General features: G+C 55.8%; 1 protein-coding gene across 8 annotated transcripts in view; it reads right to left on the bottom strand.

Moving 5' to 3' along the window:
- The window catches only part of NFIC (nuclear factor I C), a 110,468-nt gene that overhangs the window by 74,099 nt on the left and 10,224 nt on the right, over nt 1-26,145 (bottom strand). For all 8 annotated transcript variants that reach the window (XM_055371261.2, XM_031003861.3, XM_031003863.3 and 5 more), the window contains exon 2: nt 13,331-13,862. In XM_055371261.2, the coding sequence (XP_055227236.1) occupies nt 13,331-13,862 (532 nt within the window). The remainder of the gene's footprint in view (nt 1-13,330; nt 13,863-26,145) is intronic.

The raw sequence follows: 26,145 nt of genomic DNA, 5'->3' as shown, positions 1-26,145 counted from the left end.
CCCCAGCGACTTGGGAGGCTAAGGTGGGAGGATCACTTGAACCTGGGAGTTGAAGGCTGCAGTGAGCTGCGATTGCACCACTGAACTCCAGTCTGGGCAAAAGAGTTAGAGTCTCACTCTGTTGCCCAGGCTGGAGTACAGTGGTGCGATCTCGGCTGACTGCAGCCTCTGCCTCCCGGGTTGAAGCGATTCTCCTGCCTCAGCCTCCCCAGTAGCTGGGATTACAGGTGTACACCACCACACCCGGCTGATTTTTGTATTTTTAGTAGAGATGGGGTTTCACCATGTTGGCCAGCTGGTCTCGAACTCCTGACCTCAAGAGATCCGCCTGTCTCGGCTTCCCAAAGTGCTGGGGTGACAGGTGTGAGCCACTGCGCCCAGCCTCCTTGGATTTTCAAGCAACCAGTTTGGAAGGTCTAGAACCTGCCCTCACGTTTTCGAGAACCCAACTTGGGAGACTGGATATCTGCTTCCGAATTCTCTGGAACAGCAGCCTCCAACCTTCTTGGCCCCAGGGACCGATTTCATGGAAGATAATTTTTCCAGGGACGGGGTGAGTGGGGAGACGGTTCTGGGATGAAACTAGACATTAGACATTAGTCAGATTCTCATAAGGAGCACGCAACCTAGATCCCTCCTATGTTCAGTTCACCATGGGGTTCATGCTCGTAGGGGCATCCAAAGCCGTCCGCTGATCTGACGGGAGGTGGAGCTCAGGTGAGAATGGTCACTTGCCCTAAGCTCAGCTCCTGCTGTGTGGCCGGGTTCCTCCCAGGCACGGAACCCATCTGTGGCCCGGGGGTCGGGAACCCCTGCTCTGGAACTCAGATGTCTTAGCACGGCCTGCCCAGTACAACAGCCCCTGGCCACGTGTGACATCCAGTGCTTGAAATGTGGTCTGTCCAAATTTCAGACTTAGTGTAAGCGGGGGGGGAAAAAAGATCATAAAATACCTCGATAACTTTTTTTTTTGAGTTGAAGTCTTGCTCTGTCATCCAGGCTGGAGTGCAGTGACACAATCACAGCTCGCTGGAGCCCCAAATTCCTGGGCTCAAGCGATCCTCCCACCTCAGCCTCCTCAGTAGCTGGGACCGCAGGTTCACGCCACTATGCCTGGCTAATTTTTAAATTTTTTTGTAGAGACAAGGTCTTACTATGTTGGCCAGGCTGGTCTCGAACTCCTGACCTCAAGCGATCCTCCCACCTCAGCCTCCCACCTCAGCCTCCCAAAGGGCTGGGATTCCAGGCGTGAGCCACTGCACCTGACCAATAGACCAATAATTTTTCCTGTTGTTTATGGATTGCAATGGTATCATTCCGGATGCCCTGGGTTAAATAAAGTAATGTTAAAATTAAACATTTTAATGTTACTACTCGGGAAGCTGAGGCAGCTACTCGGGAGGCTGATGCAGGAGAACTGCTTGAACCCAGGAGGTGGAGGTTGCAGTGAGCCGAGACTGCACCGCTGCACTCCGCCTGGGCAACAGAGCGAGACTCTATCTCAAGAAAAAAAAAATTAACATTACTTAAAATAATGTTAAAATTAATTTCCCCAGTATACTTAAATTACATTCTTAAGTGTGAGGACCAGAAAAATGTTAAATTATATGTGTGGTTGGAACTCTTTTTTTTTTTTTTTTGAGACAGAGTCTCACTCTGTTGCCCAGGCTGGAGTGCAGTGGCACGATCTCGGCTCACTGTAGCCTCTGCCTCCTGGGTTTAAGCGACTCTCCTGTCTCAGCCTCCTGAGAGTAGCTGGGATTACAGGTTCGCGCCACCACGCCCGGCTCATTTTTGTATTTTTAGTAGAGACCGGGTTTCATCATGTTGGTCAGGCTGGTCTTGAAATCCTGACCTCAAGTGATCTGCCCTCCTCCGTCTCCCAAAGTGCTGGGATTACAGGTGTGAGCCACCACGCCCGGCCAACATTCTATTTCTCCTGGACCCCTGGGTCTGGAACTCACCTAGGAGAATTCTAGAATCACCTGTGTGGTCAGGGCCCCAGTGGAAGAAATTCTAGAACTCAGGCCTTGGGGATTTCAGGACTCATGCCCTGGAGAATCTAGAAACCACTTCAGCGTTGAGATTCTCGCGTCTTCCTCCCCTCAGAACCCCCTTCTCCCTCTCCTCCGGCAGATCTTCTGCCCTGAGACCCTAGGGTCCCTCCTTGCTGGCCCTACCACCCCTCCAGGTGGCCTTGGAACAGCCAAGCGGACCTAAAGATGGGACTTAGTCTGGGCGCGGTGGCTCACACCTGTAATCCCAGCACTTCAGGAGGCCGAGGTGGGTGGATCACGAGGTCGGCCTGGCCAACATGGTGAAACTCCATCTCTACTAAAAATACAAAAATTAGCCGGGTGTGGTGGTGGGCACCTGTAATCCCAGCTACTTGGGAGGCTGAGGCAGGAGAATCGCTTGAACTGAGGAGGCGGAGGTTGCAGCAAGCCGAGATCACACCACTGTACTCCAGCTTGGGCGACAGGGCAAAACTCCGTCTCCAAAAAATAAAAAATAAAAAATAAAAATAAAGATGGGACTTAGAAGGGACAAGAGCCAAGGCCCTTCCTGGGCAACTCTGGGCAATGCCTCGCCCCTCTCTGGGCCTCAGTTTCCCATCTGGACGAGACATCCGGTGTCCCCAAATGCCCCCTGCTTCACCCCTCACCAACCCTGACCATCTGTGACTTCCTGCCCTCGCCCAGCTGGAGGGAGGGGGCTGGCCTGGCAGCTGGCTGGAGGGGGCCGTGGGCACAGAGCTGTCCCTAGCTGCCCTCAGCCTCCCCTTGGCTTCCCAGGCACAGGGCCAGGGTGACAACTGCAGCCCAGCCATAACGGTGGGCATCACAGGTGCAACAAGGCGCCTCCCCCTCCCACTGGCTCTGGGAGGGCCGGGCCCCACCCGGGTGAATGAGGGCTCCCTCAGGGGCTGTCTCGGGAGTCCCCACACAAATGCATTCATGCAGAAACCAGCATTCTGCTGGGTAGGGGCGTCTGCGGGGTGGTGGGAGGACCTGCTCCTCAAAGAGCCCACGAGTTCCCAGCACTCATCACGTGCAAAGGGTGAGTTTTTTCATAGATATTATCTCATTTAGGCCGGATGCGGTGGCTCACGCCTGTAGTCCCAGCACTTTGGGAGGCCAAGGCAGGTAGATCACCTGAGGTCAGAAGTTCGAGACCAGCCTGGCCAACATAGTGAAACCCCTGCTCTACTAAAAATACCAAAATTAGCCGGGTGTGGTGACATGAGCTTGTAATCCCAGCTACTCGGGCGGTTGAGGCAGGAGAATCACTTGAACCCGGGAGGTGGAGGTTGCAGTGAGCCAAGATCACACCACTGCACTCCTGCCTGGGCGACAGAGCAAGACTCCATCTCAAAAAAAAAAAAAAAAGAGCTATTATCTCATTTAAATTGCTAGGCACCCCCTATGCTCAATTCACAGATGAGGCAGTAAAGCACAGAGCTGGCAAGAAACTCACCCAGGGTTACACAGCTGTCTGCAGGGCAGAGCTGGACGAGAACCACAGTGATGACGATCATGATAACGACAATAATAACTACTGTGCTGTCACCGCAGACACTATTTTTCTTATTGTTCCATGATTATATATGACATATTACTAATTATTACATTGTTACATATATAACATTTTTTTTTGAAACGGAGTCTCACTCTGTTGCCCAGGCTGGAGGGCAGTGGTGCAATCTCAGCTCACCGCAACCTCCGCCTCCCGGGTTCAAGTGATTCTCCTGCCTCAGCCTCCCAAGTAGCTGGGATTACAGGCACGTGCCACCATGCCTGGCTAATTTTTGTATTTTTAGTAGAGACGGGGTTTTGCCATATTGGCCAGGCTGGTCTCAAACTCTTGACCTCAAGTGGTCTGCCCGCCTCGGCCTCCCAAAGTGCTGGGATTACAGGTGTGAGCCACCGCGCCTGGCCTACGCCTGGCTAATTTTTGTATTTTTATTAGAGACAGGGTTTTACCATGTTGGCTGGGCTGGTCTCGAATTCTTGACCTCAAGTCATCTTCCCGCCTCAGCCTCCCAAAGTGCTGAGATTACAGGCATGAGCCACCGCAGCCGGCCATAGATATAACATTATTACTTGTTATTATCATTATTCACAACTAGAACTACATTTTTAGATTGTGGTAAAATCTAGATAACATAAATTTACCATTTTTTCGGGGGGGTTGGTTCTGGTTTTGAGACAAGGTCTTGCTCTGTCGCCCAGGCTGGAGTGCAGTGGTGTGATCATAGCTCACTGCAGCCTCAAACTCCTGGGCTCAAGCGATCCTCCTGCCTCAGCCTCCTGAGTAGATGGGAACACAAGTGCGTGCAACCACACCCACATAATTTTTAAATTTTTTGTACAGACGAGGTCTCGCTGTGTTGCCCAGGCTGGTCTCAAACTCCTGGCCTTAAGCAATCCTCCTGCCTCTCTTTTAACCATTTCTAAGTTCAGTGGCATTAACCCAGCATTAAGCGTATTCATAGGGTTGTACAACCATTACCACCATCCTCTCCAGAACCTTCTCATCTTCCCAAACTGAAACTCCGTCCCCATGAAACATTCTCTCCCCAGCCCCCTCCCCAGCCCCTGGCACCCCCCCATCCTACTTTCTGTCTCTGTGAATCTGGCGACTCTATGGACCTCCTAGGAGTGGAATCACACAGGATTTGTCCTTCTGTGTCTGGCTTATTTCACTGAGTGTGACATCCTCAAGATGCATCCACATTGCGGCCCATGTTGGGATTCCCTCTCTTTTTTAGGCAACAAATCACTTTTGAGTGCTTATTGTATACCAGGCCCTGTCCTCATGCTTTTCATGCACTAATTGGATCCTATGCAGCCCTATTAGGTGGGCAGGGTTATTATCATCCCCATTCGATGGGGGAGGAAACTGAGGCCCACAGCTGCAATGTCACTTGTCAGACATCACGCAGTTCCTGAGCAGAGGGGTGTGATCCTGGGCCTCCCGGCTGCACGACATGCCCCTCATTCTCCTTGACACTCTGTTCAGCTCCCTGGCCAGTCCTGGTGGGCTCTTGTCTGCTGTGGGAGCTGGACCCCCACCTGCCCGTCCCTCTTTACCACTGACATGTGCCCCACGGACTCCTGCCATTGCTATAAATACACCATCAGCTGGCGTCTGCGACTCATGCCTGGCAGCCACCTTCTCTGCACAGACAGACGGCTGGCACACCTGGCTGCCCAGCCCTGGGGGATAACAGGCTGCTCCTGCCAGGAACCCCTCACCCCTCTGCTGTCCAGACACCTGGAAAGGGTGACTCGGTCCAGCTTCTGGTGACAGCCGCTCCTGGGTCACGGTGCCCCCACTGGCTCACTGGGTTGGGAATAGGAGGTCTAGGGTTTCACGGCGGCACTGGGACCTCCCTCCTTCCCTCCTGGGGTTGGGGAGAGAATCCAGGGAGGAAATGAGCATTCTTTTTGTTTGTTTGTTTTGTTTTTGGGACAGAGTTTCACTCTTGTTGCCCAGGCTGGAGTGCAATGGCGCAATCTCGGTTCACCGCAACCTCCTTCTCCCGGGCTCAAGCGATTCTCCTGCCTTAGCCTCCTGAGTAGCTGGGATTACAGGCATGCACCACCACGCCTGGCTAATTTTTTGTATTTTTAGTAGAGATGGGGTTTCTCCATGTTGGTCAGGCTGGTCTCGAACTCCCGACCTCAGGCGATCCACCCACCTGGGCCTCCCAGAGTGCTGGGATTACAGGTGTGAGCCACTGCGCCCGGCCGGAAATGAGCATTTATTGAGTGCCTCCTGTATGCTTCTCAGAGACCACTGACTCCAATCTTTAATGCAATGGGCACAGCTCTGATTCTCCCCATTCTACAGAGGCAAAAACTAAGGCTCAAAGAGAAGAATGCGCCCCACACTGCCTGGAGCACACGGGAACACAAATTCTGTCCACCATACAAATAAACAGGCACCGTCACCCGAGCTCATGGCCTGTCTCCCCAGTGCAGCACCCACAACTGGGATGAAGATCAATAAAGGCAGAAGAGGACGGGAGGCTTTCAGTGAAGACCCGCCTTGCTCCTGTCTGTGGCCCACAAGGCTGCCCCTTCCCACCTTCCACTCCCCTCAACCCCAGACCAGAGAGGGCAGGACTTTTCTCAAAGCCACACAGCAAGCCAGGGCAGCACTGTGGCTGACCCAGGCCCCTCACTCCCAGGCTGAGACCCTTTCTCCTGCCATCAAGCTCAGGGTGAGCTTTATGGACACCCTGGCCCCAGGCTTGGTCCCCTTCCATAGGGTTCACCTCATTCGTTCATTCATTCATTCATTTACTCCCTGAGTGTGCACGGTCTGCACTGTATGATCTGTATGACTCAGAGGGTGTGGCTTCCACTAGATAGCCTCAAAGGGCACTTTTAGTTTGTTTTTGAAAAGAGGTTTAAGGGGTTTCAATACCACCTCCCTTTTTTTGAGACAGCGTCTCACTCTGTCGCCCAGGCTGGAGTGCAGTGGCGTGAGCTCAGCTCGCTGCAACCTCCGCCTCCCAGGTTCAAGCGACTCTCCTGCCTCAGCCTCCTGTGTAGCTGGGATTACATGTGTGAGCCACCACACCTGGCCTCAATCACCCCTTTAAAAAAAACGGTTTTTAGAGATAAGGTCTTGCCTTGTCACCCAGGCTGGAGTGCAGTGGTAGGATCACAGCTCACTGCAACCTCCAACTCCTGGGCTCAAGCCATCCTCCTGCCTCAGCCTCCCGAGTAGCTGGGACTACAGGTACACACCACCACACCTGGCTCATTTTTAAAAATTTTGTTGGGGGGGCATGGTCGTGCTATGTTGCCCAGGCTGGTCTCGAACTCCTGGCCTCAAGTGATCCTCCTGCCTCAGCCTCCCAAAGTGTTGGGATTACAGGCAGGAGCCACCTCGCCTGGCCTCAATCCCTTTTTCAAAGGGGTTCTGGATTCTCATTCCGGCTCTGCCCCTGAGGAGCTTTGTGACCTTGGACAAGTGACTCTTGTCCAAGACTCTGGGTCTCTGCTTCCTCCACTAGAACACGAGAGAAGGCCAAAGTCCCTTCCTGCTTGGATGGGGGAGAGAATTAAATCAGTTAGGGTGAGCGGTGGCCTCGGAGCCTGGCACACAGAGGGCACGCCATGTGTGTTTGCCGCCATCATTATCGCTGTTGGGGTCCTTGCTCCCCAGTTCCATCCAGGAAGCGCTGGGGACCTCCCCCTCCCATGTTTCTCCTGCCACCCTCTCCAGGGCACCCGGGGCAGCCTCTCTGGCGTGCTGTGAGCTTTCCGGGCCGGGCTCTGCCCACCGCGCCATTCCCGGCGCTGGACTGCAGGAGCTTGGCACGACGCAAGGCGGGAACGGGAGGCTGGCCCATGGCGGCGTCAGCAGATGGGCACCATCTGGGTTGGCGGCTCGGGGCGGGCTGGCAGCTGCTGGGACGGGCGGGCCTGGCAGCCCCTCCCCCACCCAGCCCTGGCACGGTGCCCGCCCGCGCCTCAGATTTCTTGGGCTGCCAGAGGGGGCGGGGAGGCCTGGCTGGGTTTAGGCGCTGGGCGGGCAGACGGCTTCCCTCTCTGGGCCCTGGTTCCTGCAGGCTCCTTCCCCAGCACGTGGCAGGTCGGAGAGCACCCGGGTCACCCTCTCCCGCCCCACCCCCGGCTGGTCACCCTCACTGGAAGGCCACAGGACGGCCCTCGCCACTCACTACCCCCTGAACATCCCAGCCAGCTCCATGTGCTGCTCCTAGGCTCCAGGCCTTCGCACTGGCTATAACCCCCTCACTGCTCCCTCCATCCAGCCTCTCCAGACTCCCTCACCCCCTTCAAGCCTCACCTCAAAGACGCCTCCTCAGAGAAGCCCTCCCCATCCAGAGTGGCCCCCAGCCCCCTTCCACGTCCCTCCCTGCTTTATTTTCCTGCAGTTCCCTGACACCCTCTTCTTATTAACTTTAATTTTTATTTTTTGAGACAGAGTCTCACTCTGTCGCTCAGGCTGGAGTGCAGTGTTGCAATCTTGGCTCACTGCAACCTCCCGGGTTCCAGCGATTCTCCTGCCTCAGCCTCCCGAGTAGCTGGTACTACAGACGCCCGCCACCACGCCCGGCTAATTTTTGTATTTTTAGTAGAGATGGGGTTTCACCATGTTGGCCAGGCTGGCCTCGAACTCCTGACCTCAGGTGATCTGCCTGCCTCGGCCTCCCAAAGTGCTGGGATTACAGGTATGAGCCACTGTGCCCGGCCTCCTCTCTCACTTGTGACGTTGCAAATGGTGGCTCCTTTCAGCCCCATGGCAGGTGCCCCTCCACCGCCATCCACCCTGCACCCCTCCAAGAGGCCAGCCAAGGCCCTATGCCTGATGCCCGTCCCTCCCTCTCCCTCTATCCCAGGGCCTCAGCTGCCCAGCAGGGTTGATGAAAGCCAGACACTGCACTCTGGCTGGGCCAGGACGCTCCACAGCCAAGGAGACTCTCGGTTCGGAAAAGGAAGCCGGTGGCCAGTCTTCCTGCTGTCAGGGTGACAACCACTGGGATCAGTGCTGAGGCCTGGAGGCCAGCCACAGCCTGGGGACCCTACATAAGACCTCAGCCTGTGGGGTCCTCACACAACCCTGCCAGAAGGTGACCACACCATGCCAGCAGACTGCCCCCTCACGCACCACAATTTCCACCCATCCCCTTCTGACATTAACGGAGGATGAGACAGGTGTCAAGGACAGGGCAGAGGCAGAAGCTGCTTGTGGGTCCAAATCCCACCTGGCCCAGTCTCGGCTGTGTGACCATGGCAGGTCAAATCCCTCCTCTGAGCCTCTGTTTCCTCCTCTGTAAAATGTGTACAACAGGCCGGGCGCGGTGGCTCACGCCTGTCATCCCAGCACTTTGGGAAGCCGAGGCGGGCGGATCACTTGAGGCCATGAGTTCCAGACCACCCTGGCCAACATGGTGAAAGCCGTCTCTACTAAAAATACAAAAATTGGCCAGGTGTGGTGGCATTCGCCTGTAATCTCAGCTACTCGGGAGGCTGAGGCATGAGAATCGCTTGAACCCAGGAAGTAGAGGTTGCAGTAAGCCAAGATCGCTCCACTGCACTCCAGCCTGGGCGACAGAGACCCTATCTCAAAAAAAAAAAAAAAAAAAAAAAAAAGGCATACAGCAATGATCCTTGCCTCACAGGGCAGCTGTGAGAATGGGAAAGAATTTTCAGCCAGGCAGGTGGCTAATTTTTTGTATATTTGGTAGAGATGGGGTTTTGCCATGTTGCCCAGGCTGGTCTCGAGCGCCTGAGCTCAGGAGAGTCACCTGCCTTGGCCTCCCAAAGTGCTGGGATTACAGGCATGAGCCACCACACCCAGCCGGAGTTGGGGTTTTCCATATGGGAAAGACATTCTATGTCCAGGGAATGCATAAGGAAAGGTCTGGCAGTGGGAGATTATAATCAGAATGAGGAGGATGGGCCGGGCGCAGGGGGTCACACCTGTAATCCCGGCACTTTGGGAGGCCAAGGCGGGAGGATCACTTGAGCCCAGGAGTTCGAGAGTAGCCTGGGCAACATAGTGATACCCCATCTCTGCAAAAAACAAAAAACAAGGCCAGTTGCAGTGGCTCATGCCTGTAATCCCAGCACTTTGGGAGGCCAAGGTGGGAGGATCACTTGAGCCCAGGAGTTCGAGAGTAGCCTGGGCAACATAGTGATACCCCATCTCTGCAAAAAACAAAAAACAAGGCCAGTTGCAGTGGCTCACGCCTGTAATCCCAGAACTTTGGGAGGCCGAGGCGGGTGGATCACCTGAAGTTAGGAGCTGGAGACCAGCCTGGCCAACATGCGAAACCCCCTCCGTATTAAAAATACAAAAATTAGCCGGGTGTGGTGGTGGGCATGTGTAGTCCCAGCTACTCGGGAGACTGAGGCAGGAGAATTGCTTGAACCCGGGAGGCAGAGGTTGCAGTGAGCCGAGATTGCGTCATTGCACTCCAGCCTGGGAGACAGAGCAAGAGTCTGTCTCAAAAAAAAAAAAAACCAAAAAAATAACCAAAAAACCCAAACCAATAACAAACAAACAAACCAGTCCCGAAGAGGATAATGTTAGTAACGATAACCACCAAGGGCCCTAGCCCCGTGCCTAGTGCCTGGTCTTCACGATGCCTCGTGGGTGGTTTACTGAGCTCTCACCCTGGGCACTTGACATTTCCCACAAGGCAACCATTTTTGAGCCCCCCAGTTTATAGACAAGGAAATGAAGCACAGAGAGGGTGAGTGACTGGCTCCACATCACCCAGCCAGTGGGCAGCTGAGCCGGGGTTGGAGTCCAGGCCCAGCTCTTACCCCCATGAGGAGCTGGAGCACCCGCAGTGGGCAGGTCGGAGGGTTGTGGGGGGGTGTGCCCTGCTGGGGCCAATTGGGGGAGGGTGTGGCCTGCTGGTGCCAATTGAAGCAGGGATTCCCTTGGGGATGAACGGGGCAGGCTGGGGGCGAGGGAGGGTGCAGCCTTCACTCAGAGAGGCCAACCTGACCTGGGGCACAGGCCTGCCTGCTGAGCAGAGGCGGGAGGGGCCGGGTGGGGGTGGGGAGGCGCCCAGAGGTTGTGCTGACTGCAGCAGAAAGCTCGCTTCAAAATTGTATCAGCTCAGCACGGAGGAGGTGGGGGCGGGGCCCCGGGCAAGGAAGATGTGTGGTGGCAGAGAGGTCTGGCCCTGTGTGACGATGAGAACCTCCGTCCCCACGGTGGCCCCTGCTCCCAACAGGCAGTCACCCGGCCCACCTCTCTGCCCCCACCATCCCCAGTGCCCCCTCACAGCCAACCCCAGCAGGTTTGTTGCTCATCAGTGGGGGTGGGGGAGGAGAAAGATGCTAAGGTCAAGGTCAAAGAATCAAGATCAAGACTGGGTAACTGCTGGGCACGGTGGCTCACGCCTGTAATCCCAGCACTTTGGGAGGCTGAGGCCAGTGGATCATTTGAGTTCAGGAGTTCAAGACCAGCCTGGCCAACATGGTGAAACCCCGTCTCTACTAAAAATACAAAAATTAGCCAGGCATGGTGGCAGTCACCTGTAAGCCCAGCTACTGGGGAGGCAAAGGCAGGAGAATTGCTTGAACCTGGGAGGTGGAGATTGCAGCGAGCCGAGATTGCGTCACTGCACTCCAGCCCGGGGAACAGGGCGAAACTCCATCTCCAAAAAAAGGAAAAAAAAAAAAAAAAAAAAAGACTGGGTAACTGGTGTGGTGCAGTGGCTCTTGCCTGCTGTACTTCTAACACTTTGGGAGGCCAAGGTGGGAGGATGGCTTGAGCCCAGGAGTTTGAGGCCAACCTGGGCAACATAGCAAGACCCTGTCTCTACAAAATATATATATATCTATATAAAATATTAGCTGGGTGTGGTGGTGTGCACCTGTAGTCCCAGCTACTTGGGAGGGTGAGGCAGGAGGATCACTTGAGCCTGGGAGGTCGAGGCTACAGTGAGCCGAGATTGCACCACTGCACTCCGGCGTGGGTGACAGAGTGAGACCCTGTCTCCAGGAAAAAAAAAAAAAAACACTGGGTAACTCTGCCCTGCTGTCTTTCCACACACCCTAGAGCCTGGGAGCCCGTGACCCTGTCTTACCCTTGCACCAGCTCTAGAAGGTGGCATGGCTGTTACTCCCATTGCACCAAGGAGGAAACTGAGGCACAGAAAAGGGATGTGTCCATACAGCTGGGGAAAAGAAGGGCTGTGTCTGCAGCATGGGCAGTCTGGCCCCAGGGTCCCCCTTGTTCCGGCAAATGCCCCTCCCTCTCAGGCTGTGCAACTGCCTGTTTCTATAGAGTGCTGCCTGGGCTGGGGCTGGGCTGGTGACCTGCGTGGGTCTGCGTCTGGCGTACACCCATCCCACATGCTCTGGCAGCCCCTGGGTGTGTGGGGGTTCACGCGTGCTCCAGACACAGCCTGGATGGGCATGACAGGGGTGTGGTGTGCACCCACTCAGGTCTTGGGATGCAGCTGACACCTCGCACGTGGCTACATGCATGATCTTCTGGAACCTCCCGTAGCCCCATCCAGCTACGGACTCTGATCATCTCCACCATTTGGCAGGCAAGAGAAACTGAAGTCCAAGAGGGCCACGCAGCCAAGAAGCTGCAGGACCAACCCTGCTCTTAGCACCGGGACCAGAGGCACAGGCATCAGGCCTCTCATCTCCACGCTCCTGCCAGGCCCCCTGGGGCATCTCCTTGTTCACTGTGGCCTGGCCATCTTGCAGAGCTGAGCTCAGCTGCACCTCCTCCTCTGGGAAGCCGCCTTGGATTTCCTCAACCCCACAGAGCTTGCTGGTCTCAACATCAGGCATTTGACCACTGGCAAACACCCCTCTGGCAGGGCCAGGCTCATCAGGCCTCTGCTGGCATGGTCTGAGAGTCAATCAACCAACAAGCATTCACAGAAAGCGGTGCCAGGACTCTCCTGGCTCTCCTCGGAGGGCTGGGATGGCCTGTCCCTCTCCTCTCCTCACCCCTGCTCCCAGCAAGGCCGTCCGTTGTGCCCAAGACCATCTGGGACATTCTCATCCCCCTGAGACCTCAAGGGCCTTCCTGCCTCCTCCCTCAGACGTGAGGGTGAGATCCCGCCTCTACCATTGGAGCGCCACAGCCCACCTGCCTCTTCCGTCAAAAAAAACTCCTTGTACCATCTCTCACTTGAGACCTCTGCTAGGCCTGCCTCCTCCATCTGACCTCCACAGCCCATCAGCAGCCACCCTGGGCCCTGCATGCACTGGCCTCCTCCCTCAGACGCTCCTTGCACCATGTCACTTGCATTAGACGCTCTCCTGGGCCTGCCTCCCCCCGCAGACCACCACATCACATCTACACATGCTGGCTTCTTCCCTCAGACCCTCCTTGCCCCATGTCACCCGCCGTCAGACGCTCTCCCAGGCCCGCCTCCCCGCTTGGACCACCACATCACATCTACAGGCACCAGCCTCCTCCCTCAGACCCTCCTTGCACCGTGTCACCCCCATCAGACGCTCTCCCAGGCCTGCTGCCCCGCCTGGACCACCACATCACATCTACACGCACTGGCCTCCTCTCTCAGACTCTCCTTGTGCCATATCACCTACTTTAGATAGTCTCCTAGACTCGCCTCCCCTCTCAGACCACCACATCACATCTACACGCACCAGCCTCCTCCCTCAGATGCTCCTTGCCCCGTGTCGCCCCCATTGGGCACTATCCAAGGCCCACTTCCCCTCTCAGACCACCACATCACACCTACACGCACTGGCCTCCTCCCTCAGGCCCTCCTGGCCCCGTGTCACCGCCATCAGACACCCTCCCCACTGGCCGCTCCGCTCAGGCCACCGCACCTCACCTCGCTCACGCACGAAGTAGGCCAGGTAGAGGTCCAGCTCCTTGACGGCCACGCCAATGTGGTGCGGCTGCACGCACAGGACCGGGTGGCCGCACTGCGCAGCCTTGACCAGGCGCTCGCCGTCGGTGCTCTCCAGCGGGATGCCCTTGAACAGGATGACCATGACCAGGTCCAGCCGCCACACCTTGTCCGCCTGCCGGAGACAGTCGATGCGCCGCATCTTGCCCTTCTGGTCGGGGTTGGAGAGCACGCAGCCCGGCGCCTTCTTGCCGGTGATGCTCAGCACGAAGTCCTCGCGGCACTCGGGCCGGATGTCCTTGCGCAGCTTGGCCAGCAGCCGCGACGCCCACTTCTGCTTGACCTCGGGCTTCTCGCCCAGCAGCTCGTCCTTGACCGCACGTTCCTCGTCCTTCGACATCCGCTTCTCGTGCTTCTTGAAGTACTTGCGCTTCCGCGCCTGCAGGTTGAACCAGGTGTAGGCGAAGGCGCGGACGTGAGGCAGCAGGGCCTCGATGAACGGGTGGAACTCATCCTGCAGGCCGGAGAGGCGAGAGGTCAGGGGCGCCAGGGACGCAGAGGGCGGACACACTGCCCGGCCCCGAAGGCTGAGGTCGGAGGGGCCCTGGACAGACCCGCAGAGTGGGAGGGGCTGGGCAGAGGTGGGCAGGGGGTCGCTGCAGACCCGTGCACGCCACCGGAGGCACACAAAAGGCCCGGGGGACCCAGGAGAAGTTTATCGGGGACCTACAAGAACCCATCGCCCAGACGAGCAAACTGAGACTTGGACTATGGGAGAGGCACAAATCCAGGCGGAAGTTTGTGGAGGATCATCTTTTTTTTTTTTTTTTTTTTTTTTTTTGAGACGGAGTCTTGCTCTTAACGCTAAGGCTCGAGTGCAGTGGCGCAATCTCGGCTCACTGCAACCTCCACCTCCCGGGTTCAAGCGATTCTCCTGCCTCAGCCTCCCGAGTAGCTAGGATTACAGGTGCCCACCACCACGCCCAGCTAATTTTTGAATTTTTAGGAAAGATGGGGTTTCACCATGTTGGCCAGGATGGTCTCAATCTCCTGACCTCTGATCCGCCCGCCTCGGCTCTCAGCCTCCCCAAGTGCTGGGATGGCAGGTATGAGCCACCATGCCCAGCCATGGAGGACCTATCTTGAACCCCAGCATGCAGACGGAGCAAGCTAAGGGGGCCAGGTGGAGGCTCATGGACAACCCATTGTACAGACGGGTAAAACTGAGGTTGGGAGAACAAAGATGTCAGGGACCTATTCTCTGCCTATTGCAGCTAGGGTTGGGCTGGGTGTAATGGCTCACGCTTGTAATCCCAGCGCTTCGGGAGGCCGAGGAGGGAGGATTGCTTGAGCCCAGAAGTTTGAGACCAGTCTGAGCCATATGGTAAAACCCCATCGCTACAAAACAAACGAACAAAACCAAAAAAACAAAAATTAGCCAGGCATGGTGGTTTGCAACTGTAGTCCCAGCTAGTTGGGAGGCTGAGGTGGGAGGATCATTTGAGCCCAGGAGTTTAATGCTGCAGTGACCTGTGATGGTGCCACTGCACTCCAGCCTGGGCGACAGAGCAAGACTGTCAAAAAAAAAAAAAAAAAAAAAAAAAGGCTGGGCGCAGTGGCTCACACCTGTAATCCCAGCACTTTGGGAGACCAAGGCAGGTGGATCACCTGAGGTTAGGAGCTCGAGACCAGCCCGGCCAACGTGGCAAAACCCCGTCCCTACTAAAAATACAAAAAAATGTAGCCAGGCATATTGGAGCACACCTGTAATCCCAGCTACTCAGGAGGCTGAGACAGGAGAATCGCTTGAACCTGGGAGGCAGAGGGTGCAGTGAGCTCAGATTGCGCCACTGCACTCTAGCCTGGGAGCCTGGGTGCCAAGAGTGAAACACTGTCTCAAAAAAAAAAACAAAAAAAAAAAAAACAAGGCCGGGCGCAGTGGCTCACGCCTGTAATACCAGCACTTTGGGAGGCCGAGGCAGGCAGATCACGAGGTCAGGAGATTGAGACCATCCTGGCTAACACAGTGAAACCCCGTCTCTACTAAAAAAATACAAAAAAATTAGCCGGGCGTGGAGGCGGGCGCCTGTAGTCCCAGCTACTCAGGAGGCTGAGGCAGGAGATTGGCATGAACCCGGGAGGCGGAGCTTGCAGTGAGCCGAGATTGCGCCACAGCACTCCAGCCTGGGCGACAGAGCGAGACTCCATTTCAAAAAACAAAACAAAACAAAACTAGGGTCGGCGGCCAAGCGTGGTGGCTCACACCTGTAATCCCAGCACTTTGGGAGGCCACAGTGGGTGGACTGCTTGAGCCCAGGAGTTCAAGACCAGCCTGGATGACAGAGCGAGGCCCCATTTCTACAAAATCAAAACTTAGCTAGGCGTGGTGATGCATACCTGCAGTCCCAACTACTTGGAGGCTGAGGTGGGAAGATCAATTGAGCCCAGGAGGTCAAGGCTACAGTGAGCCAAGGTTGCACCATTGATCTCCAGCCCAGGTGACAACGTAGTGAGACCCCTGACTCAAAAAAAAAAATAAATAAATAAAAAAAAATGAGGCTGGGCGCAGTGGCTCACGCCTGTAATCCCAGCACTTTGGGAGGCTGAGGCAGGCGGATCGCTTGAGGTCAAGAGCTTGAGACCAGCCTGGCCAACATAGTGAAACCCCATCTTTACTAAAAATACAAAAATTAGCTGGGCATGGTGGCACACGCCTGTAGTCCCAGCTACTCAGGAGGCTGAGGCAGGAGAACCCAGGAGGCAGAGGTTGCAGTGAGCCGAGAGCTCGCCACTACATTCCAGCCTGGGTGACAGAGTGAGACTCCGTCTCAAAAAAAAAACCCGGCTAGGCGCAGTGGTTCATGCCTGTAATCCTAGCACTTTGGGAGACCGAGGCGGGCAGATCATGAAGTCAGGAGTTCAAGACCAGCCTGGCCAACATGGTGAAACCCAGTTTCTACTAAAAATACAAAAATTAGCCAGGCGTGGTGGCACATGACTGTAATCCCAGCTACTTGGGAGGCTGAGGCAGAAGAACTGCTTGAACCCGGGAGGTGGAGGTTGCAGTGAGCCAAGATCACTCCACTGTACTCCAGCCTGGGTGACAGGGCGAGACTCCGTCTTGGGAAAACAAAAAACAAAAAAACAAAAAATGACTACGAAAGCTTGTTCCTACAGAGCATATGTACAGACAGGCCTGGCTGAGGTCCACAGGCAGACACTAGGCCCGCCTGGAGGTTGGGGGCTGATGGAAGGGTGGGGGGATTTCTGCATCAAAAGATAAGAGATTCAAGTGCACCAGGATTAATCAGAGGGAGGAGAGATCCCGGGTGGAGTCCTCTCCCTCCTTTCCCCTTTCCATGAACCCACTGTGCTGATACAGAAACTGAGACCAGAGAAGCAGACGCTCAGCCACAAAGGTTCAGAACTGGGGAGAGGGGCCACCCCGTTCCCTGCAGACCCATCCTGGAGATGGAAAATCCGAGGGCTGGGAAGGCGCTGAGACTGGGCCAGAGCTGGGACTTCAACCTACTCCCAAATCATGACAAATTGGTGTCTGAGGGCAGTCACAACACGCATGCTACAGATGAGGAAACTGAGGCCTTGAGGGGGAACCCGGCCATGGGGGACAGAGGTGGACTGGAACCTGCACTCATCTGACTTCCCCACGAAAATAACAGCAGCCCCTTGGAGAGAAATGTGGGGCAGTGGGAGGCCCCCAGCTCCCTGTCTGGGTGTGGGGAGGCCCCTCCCATTCTTCCCATTTTCCAGCAAGGGAAACTGAGTCTGCATAGCATTTGGGATCTCAGCTGGGGACTATGGCTAACGCCTGTAATCCTAGAACTTTGGGAGGCTGAGGTGGGTGGATCACTTGAGCCCAGGAGTTCAATCCCAGCCTGGGCAACATGGCGAAACCCCATCTCCTTTTTTTTTTTTTTTGAAACAGAGTTTCACTCTTGTCACCCAGGCTGGAGGGCAGTGGCACAATCTCGGCTCACTGCAACCTCCGCCTCCCAGGTTCAAGAGATTCTCCTGCCTCAGCCTCCTGAGTAGCTGGGATTACAGGCACACACTATTACAGCCACACACTATCATGCCCAGCTAATTTTTGTATTTTTAGTAGAGATGGGGTTTCACCATGTTGGCCAGGCTGGTCTTGAACTCCTGACCTCAGGTGGTCCACCTGCCTCTGCCTCCCAAAGTGTTGGGATTACAGGCGTGAGCCACTGTGCCCGGCAGGCAAAACCCTATCTTTACGAAAATTACAAAAATGAGCTGGGCATAATTTTTGTGGTGCGCGTCTGTAGTCCCAGCTACTTGGGAGGCCGAGGTGGAGAGATCACTTGAGCCCAGGTGTTTGAGAGCAGCCTGGCCAACATGTCGAAACCCCGTCTCTACTAAAAATTACAAAAATAATTAGTTGGGCATAGTTGCTGTGGTGCATACCTGTAGTCCTAGCTACTTAGGAGGCTGAGGTGGGAGGATCACTTGAGCCTCAGAGGTCGAGGCTGCAGTGAGCTGTGATTGTGCCACTGCACTCCAGCCTGGGGGATAGAGTAAGATCCTGTCTCTAAAAAAATAAAAAATGAAATAAAACAAATTAAAAACATCTGGGACCTAGTTTCTTAGCCTCAAGGTGGAATAAATACAAGGAACAAGAAGAGAAAGAGAAGCAAAACTGCCTTTCCATCTCCCTGCCTTGACCAGGCTGGGCTGGGCATTTCGGACAGGGGTGATCCCTTCCTAGCACAGAAAGCTGTTTTCCTCCCCCCAGCTCTCAAAGGACTACATTGTTATTAATGATGCGATGATTGTTATCATTACAACTTATATTGCTATTGGAATTTTTTTTTTTTTTTTGAGACAGAGTCTCGCTCTGTCACCCAGGCTAGAGTGCAGTGATGCGATCTCAGCTCACTGCAAACTCTACCTCCCAGGTTCACGCCATTCTCCTGCCTCAGCCTCCCGAATAGCTGGGACTACAGGCACCCGCCACCATGCCCGACTAATTTTTTGTATTTTTTTTTTTTTAGTAGAGACGGGGGTTCACTGTGTTAGCCAGGATGGTCTCAATGTCCTGACCTCGTGATCCGCCCGCCTCGGCCTCCCAAAGTGCTGGGGCTACTGTGATTTTTATTACTTTTTTTTTTTTTTTTTAAGAGATGGGGGTCTCAGCCTGGTGTGGTGGCTCACACCTGTAATCCCAGCACTTTGGGAGGCCGAGGTGGGTGCATCATCTGAGGTCAGGAGTTTGACATCAGCCTGGCCAACATGGCGAAACCCCATCTCTACTAAAAATACAAAAAATTAGCCAGGTATGGTGGCAGGCGCCTGTAATCCCAGCTACTCGGGAGGCTAAGGCAGGAGAATCACTTGAACCCGGGAGGCAGAGGTTGCAGTGAGCTGAGGTCGCGCCATTGCACTCCAGCCTGGGCAACAAGAGCGAGACTCCGTCTCAAAAAAAAAAAAAAATAAATAAATAAAAAAGACAGGCCTCTCACTGGAGTGCAGTGGCACGATCTTAGGTCACTTGGGCCCTGAACTCCCGGACTCAAGCGATTCTCCCACGTCAGCTTCCTGAGTAGCTGGGACTACAAGTGCAAACCACCATGTCTGGCTAATTTTTATTTTTGCAGAGATGGAGTCTCACTCACTGTGTTGCCCTGGCTGGTCTCAAACTCCTGGGCTCAAGTGATCCTCCCACCTCGGCCTCCTAAGGCACTGGGATATTTTCTATTTTCTTTCCTTTTTTTTTTTGAGACAGCGTCTCACACTGTTGCCCAGGCTGGAGGGCGGTGGCATGATCTCAGCTCACTGCAACCTCCGCCTCCTGGGTTCAGGCGATCACATGTCTCAGCCTCCCGAGTAGCTGGGATTCCAGGTGCGCCACCATGCCCAGCTAATTTTTGTACTTTTAGTAGAGATGGGGGTCGTGCTATGTTGCCCAGGCTGGTCTCGAATTCCTGGGCTCAAGCGATCCTCCCGCCTCGGCCCCTCTAAGACGCTGGGGTATTTTCATTACTATGGACGCGATTGCTGCGATGATCATTTTGATTGCAGACAATCTTCCAGGAAGCAGGGAACAGCCTGAGGCCCCGCTCCGTGTTCTGTGGCATGGAAACTAAGGCTCAGAGAGGGGCGGAGACCTGGCTGAGGTCCCACAGGGTCTCAGGGCCGGTGTGAGGATAAGAATCAGGGCCCTGACCCCCTGGAAGGCCACGGGTCCCTTTCTCAGAACAGCCTGTTCTCTGTAAGATTGGGGTCTCAGGAAGGTAGGGAGACGTTGACCCTGGACTCCCACTGTGTGTGCCAGCGGATGTGGCTGGACTCGGTCCCATTTCCAGGCCGGGATGGGCAGAGCAGCTGCTGCCAGGTCACCCTCCCTGCTCTGTGCTCCACGTCCCCTTGGGCCACCTCCGGCCGTGGGGTGCTTTGGGGGGAGGGGCAGGACATCAGATTTCACCTATTACTGAGGCTCTGAAAACAGCCTCCCACCCAGTGAGACCAGAGTCAGCTTGTACCAGCGAAGCTCTCCCACCCCAATGTCCCCCAAAGCGTGAGTCACCGTAACAGCTGCGGCGGGGACCGGACCTCAGGGCCCTTTTCCGCTGCCCCCGCTTCCCCAGCCAACCTGCTAAGGCAAAGGGGAGGTGGAGGGGGCCCGGCCCAGGCCCTGTCCAATCTCGTCCCTGCCCCTGACTGGATGAGACCCAGAGATGGGGAGTGGTTTGTCCAGGGTCACACAGCCGGTCAGCAGAGCTGGGACCAGAGCCCAGATGGTCTGGCCAGGGAAGCCGGGCAGTGGGGGCGGTGGGGGGGACAGTGGGACGCGGCAGAGAGGATCCATAGAGGCGCAGGACCTGCCTGTGGAGGAGATGCCAGGCGGGCAGGAGGCCCGGACAATGTTGTCCAGCTGGAGCCGTGGCTGCCACCCAAGCTCTGGCGCTTACTGGGGCTGTGATAAGAGGCTGCTGGAAGGGACAGGGGAGGCATCCATGATGGGGGCAGGGATCACTGTCCCCCCAACTCCTTCTCTCCCCAACCCCCCTCTCTGAATTCCCCCTCCCCACTTCCCCTCTCCTCTTAATTCCTTTTCTCATCTGGCCCCTCGTAGATCTGAGTTCCCTTCCTCCTCCCTAACTGTCCCTCCCTTCTCTATGTTCCTCCCCTTCTCTGTGCCCTTTCCGGGGACAGGTGCCAGGGAGGCGGGCAGGGGTGGGGGCCCACGTCAGTGGTGACCCCGGCTAGTTACAGAGGCAGGAAGACAAACAGCTTGTAACTGGGTCATGGACCTGCTGCCCCATCCTCCCTTGTCCTCCCCAGGGGATCAGACCAGGTGAGAGGCAGGGCCTGGTTGGCCGGTTGTCACTCTGTTTGTCCCACATGACCTGCAATAACCAGGGCCTCTTCCCCAGGGACCTCCTACTGCCCTCAGAGGCCCAACCGGCAAAAGAGATAACCAAGACAAGCTAGATACTGAAAATCCTCCCAAACTCCTACACATCCCTCAACGCCCTATCTCCAGTGTCCCCTCCTTCAAGCAGCCTTTCCTCCTCAACCCAGGGTTTCCCAGATCTAGCCAGGACCATCTGGTTCTATCACCTCTCCCTCTCCAATCCTGAGGCCCAGAGTTGAGGCACCCACTGTCGGAGAAGGTGGCTGGGTGACAGTAATGTCTATTTTCACCATCTGAATGGCTGGGGAACAGATCACCTCAGATAAGCCTCAGTCTCTCATTCCGTACAATGGGCAGAAAGGAATATTGCAGCCTGCTGGAGACAGGGGAGCTTGCCTGGTGACCTTGTTCCTTGCAAGGTGATGGGGAGAAGGGGAATGAGGCCAGGTCTTTCCTGGAAACCCCAGCTTAGCCCACTGGGACTTCCTGGCCAAAGAGAGCAGCAGCAGCTGGGAGAGAGACATCTGGACCCAAGACCTTGCTGAACGACCACGCCATGCACTGGGTGATGCCCTCACTCACCTCCCTGTGCTCCTCCCACCCTGAAAGTCCAGGCCAGCAAACCAGGACATGAAACTCCAATTTCCAAACCAAAAGTTTCCAGGTAAAAGTGACTCAACAATCCTTCATGAGAATCTAGCTCATTACCTACTTAGCACTTATCCCAAATTCCTACACATCCTTCAAAGCCCTAGTTCTAATGCCTTCTTCTCCGGGTCGGATGACTTGTCCATGGTCCCACGGACAACCCCAGGCCCATCCGGCACCAGCGTCAGGCTCTAACCTTGGGCCGCTCCTTCCCCTGGCTCAGAGAATCACAGCCTGTGGACATGTGAACGGCTCCCAGAGAGGGAAGATTCATTCTGTTGCTCAGCAAACATTTAGTGAGTGCCTGCTGCATGCCGGTCCCAGGTATGGTGCCGAGGACTTGGCAGGGACCTGGGCTCGGCCCTCACCTGGATCCAGATCTGGGGCAGGGACGGATGGTTAAAACCAGCAAAATATGTAATAAAACATCAAGTTGGGCAAAGTGCTCTGAAGAAATTTAAGAGTTTGAGGGACCAGAGAATCTCTGGGGTGGGGGGTGTTTTTTAGCTTGGGGGAGTCCAGGAAGGTCTCTTGCAGGAGGAGACACCTGAACAAAGTCTTGAGAGATGGCACTCCAGGCCAGGAGCTTTTCTGATGGAGAAATGGGTCGTGCAAAGGCCCTGGGGCAGGACCGCACCTGGCGTGTTAGAGGAACAGCGAGGAGGCCCATGTGGCTGGAGCAGAATGAGCAAGGGGGAAAGAGAGAGGAGGGGAGGGTTGAGGAGGTGACAAGTACAGGCTGGGCAGGGCCTTGTGGGCCACAGTGAGGAATTTGGGTAAACTGAGTCCACAGGGTTCAAACTCTCTGCCAAGGCAGTGAGTCAGCAAAATGAACCCTGGGTCCCCTGCTTCCCTCTGTGCCTTGATGTTCTGGGAGGACAATAAGGGCTGAGCCAGAGGGGCCAGGAGGTGAAGGAGAGAGGCAGGGAGCGAGGCTGTGCCTCCTAGAGGCTGAGCGTTTGCTGAGCTATCACGTCTACTACGAAATGGGGGCCGGTCACAGTGGCTCACACCTGTAATCCCAGCACTCTGGGAGGCCGAGGCGGGCGGATCACCTGAGGTCAGGAGTTCAAGACCAGCCTGGCCAACATGGTGAAACCCCATCTCTACTAAAAACACCAAAATTAGCCGGGTGCGGTGACACACACCTGCAATCCCAGCTACTTGGGAAGCTGAGGCGGGAGAATCGCTTGAACCCGGGAGGCGGAGGTTGCAGTGAGCCCAGATTGTGCTACTGCACTCTAGCCTGGGCGACAGACCGAGACTCTGTTTCAAAAAAAAAAAAAAAGTCTACTGTGAAAGCGGGGACTATCATTGCACCCACTACCTCGAGGAGGAGACTGAGGCATGAAATCTTCCACCCAAGTCACACAGTCAGGAAGGAACTGAGCTGGGACTTGTCCCTGGGCCTCCTGGCACCCCCCTCCCCCACTCCTGGGCCCCTTGAGCAAACAGTCTCGGGCCAGAGCGTCCAGTGACACCTGGTCTGCACCGTGCACACTCTCCGAGTCCCACGTGGTTCCCTTCCCCTTGTTTGATCCCCGAGGTCGGTCGCACGCCACATCCTCAAGGAGTCCTGGTCACCTCGTTTCCTGCCCGTCCCCGACCTGGCCTAGACTGTCGGTCCCACAAGGGCACAGCTTTGATCTGTTAGCATCTCCAGCATCCAGACCACTGAAGCAATGCTCCCATCTTCTGCCTCTGGGACCCCCCTCATCCATGCAGCCCCATGTGTAAGGAAGGCTGGTACCCACATAGGGCTGGTCAAACTCAGGGAGACCCTGGACAGGGCTGGGCAGGGAGAAAAGACTAACAGAGGCCGGGCACGGTGGCTCATGCCTGTAATCCCAGCACTTTGGGAGGCCGAGGCAGGTGGATCACCTGAGGTCAGGAGTTTGAGACCAGCCTGGACAACATGGTGAAACCCCGTCTCTACTAAAAATACAAAAGTTAGCCGGGTGTGGTGGCGCATGCCTGTAATTCCAGCTACTTGGGAGGCTGAGGTAGGAGAATCACGTGAACCCAGGAGGCGGAGGTTGCAGTGAGCTGAGATCACGCCACTGCACTCCAGCCTGGGCAACAGTGCAAGACTCCGAGAGAGAGAGAGAGAGAGAGAGAGAGAGAGAGAGAGAGAGAGAGAGAGAGAGAGAGGGAGAGAGAGAGAAAGAGAAGGAAAGAAGGAAGGAGGGAGGGAGGGAAGGAAGGAAGGAAGGAAGGAAGGAAGGAAGGAAGGAAGGAAGGAAGGAGAGAGAAAGAAAAAAGAAAGAAAAGAAAGACTAACAGAAATGCCACAGTGGAGAGGGGTCTGAGCCTGGGCCTTTCCAGGTCACCACTGTCCTTGTCACCCAGCCCAAAGCTGGGCTTACGCTGCGCAAATACACACAGAGGGAAGGGAGGGAAACTAGAAAATGCCTCTGGGGTGTTCAATGCAATTACTAGTTTAGCAACAACCACAAGCACAGCAGCACTTATTTGGCACCTACTGTATACCAGGTGTCGGACTAAGGTACATCGATGTCTCTGAGGAAAGTGCCATTACGTTTTTTATTTTATGTTGGCGGAGAAATGGAGGCTCGGGAAGACCAAAGTCCCGCCTCTCAACCAAAAGCATTCATTCATTCATTCATGCATGCATGCATGCAACAGGTATTTATTGGGCACCTACTGAGTACCAAGCCCTGCACTGTGGACCTCAGAAATGTCCTGCCTCCCCGGAGGCTGCAGTGAGCCAAGATCGCACCGCTGCACTCCAGGCTGGGCGACAGAGCGAGACTCTACCTCAAAAAAAAAAAAAAAAAAAAAAATTGTGCTGCCTCCCTGAATCTGCAGCAGCCCCGAGGAAGTGGGGGTTTCTGCTGACTTCATTTCAGGGCAAGAAACGGTCCGGGGGTGGGGGCAGGTCACCCACCAGAGTCAGGAAAGAGGAGAATTAGTTTAGCAACAATCACAAGCACAGCAACACTTATTTGGCACCACTCTATAGCAGTTATTTGGCACCTTCTCTATACCAGGTACCATATTGGGTTTGGCGCCTCCTGAGCAAGATTTTCAGGCAGATGTGAGGGGCACTCTAGGTCTGTGTGTTGGTGACCGCCATCAAGGCAGATCCGAGGCAGGCAGAGCTGTGTCCTCGTCCGTGTGGGTGTCAGGGAGTGTGCACACGTGTGTGCCCAGCATGTGCTCATGGATGTGAACTGGTCGGGACTTGGGTGCCCGCACGCTGTGTGCTCAGGGCAGACGGGCACCCAGGTGAGGTCGGCGTGGACACAGGCAGGAGAGTGCGGGGCGTGCCGTGGCCGGGGCAGGAGGCCCAGGCAGGCAGCGTTTCCCATCCATTTGGTGTGAGACAGGGAGGGAGGCCAGCTCAGAGAGACAGAGAGAGAGAAAGAAGAGGAGGAACAGAGAGAGAGGAAGGGAGGGAGAGAGAAAGAGAGAGACAGAGAGAAAGAAGAAGAGGAACAGAGAGAGAGGGAGGTAGGGAGGGAGAAAGAGAGAGACAGAGAGAAGAGAGGAGAGAGGGAGAGAAGGGAGACGGGGAGAGAGAGAAAGGAAGAGGGAAAGACGGTAAGGGAGACAGAGAAGGAGAGAGGGAGAGAGAAGGGGGGAGAGAGGAGGAGAGAGAGAGAGAAGGAGAGAGGAGAAGAGAGCGAGATGGGGGGAGAAAGGGAGGGAGACAGAGAGAGAGAGAGAGAGAGACAGAGAGAGAGGAGAACGCTGACTCTGCCAGAATCCCAGCTTTGGTGATTTACAGGGCGCTTGGCCCTGGCGCACAGAGGCACCTCCGCCGCAGAGAGGGGAGGGGGAGAAACAGAGAGAGACGCACAGAGAGACCGAGAGGGAGATACAGCGGGAGAGTGGTGGCACCTTGTAGAGAGTGAATCAGAGGCCACCAGGCCCCGGGTGGGGGGCACACGGGGAGAGAGCGCCCACCTGCCCAAGCCACCAGATGGAAAATGGCCTGAACCCCAGCTCTGCCAGTCCCACTGTGCCACCTCGGGCAGGCCCTGGCCCTCTCTGACTCTTAGCCCTCTCCCAGCACTGGGGGGCTGCAGGCCCCCTGCTCCTGGTAGGCACCCCCCAAGCTCCCTCTAAGAACCTACACTGGGCCTGGGCCCTGCTGCCTCCCCCACCCCCCCCTATCCCCAGGGCCCAGGAGATGCTTAAGGAAGATCTAGAAAATCCAACAAAGGTCGGGGGTCTGGGGTGGGAGGACAGCCTCTCCCAGCCTCGGTTACCCTGCTGGAGAAATGGCAGCAAAGCACATTGTGCTCCGAGAGGGCATGGGACGAAGGAATGAAGGAAAGAATGAATGAATGAGACGGGGACCCGGTGGCGGGATGGAGGTGGCTCGGGGAATCCGCCACGCTGCGGCCAAGAGGGACTTGGCCCCAAACCCGGAATAACTAACGTGGCGGTGGCGCCAGCAGGAGGGAGGCAGGGAGGGAGGCCCAGAGCAGGCGCGGGGAGGCCGGCCTTCCCGCCGGCAGGATTTATGGGAGCCATGGGCTCCACACAGTTCCTCTTAAGAGTAAAAGTGAAAAAGCGCTTGAGTCACCGCTGAGCCCGGCCCGGGGCTCCCAGAATGCCCCAGGGCCGCCAGCGCCCACTCCCCCCTCGGCGGGCCGGGCCCGGGTGGCACAGAGCGGGCTGGCACCGAGATGCCCCCCACCCCCCGCCAGCCTCGGCTCCCGAGAAGGATCCGGGTCGGATCAGCTAAAAGGGAGCTATTTTCGGTTGGGCTCAGGTTGTAAAA

This window comes from Gorilla gorilla, chromosome 20, assembly GCF_029281585.2.
Source record: "Gorilla gorilla gorilla isolate KB3781 chromosome 20, NHGRI_mGorGor1-v2.1_pri, whole genome shotgun sequence".
In the NCBI taxonomy this organism is placed as follows: domain Eukaryota; kingdom Metazoa; phylum Chordata; class Mammalia; order Primates; family Hominidae; genus Gorilla; species Gorilla gorilla.
This window is presented reverse-complemented; position numbering and strand designations above follow the sequence as displayed.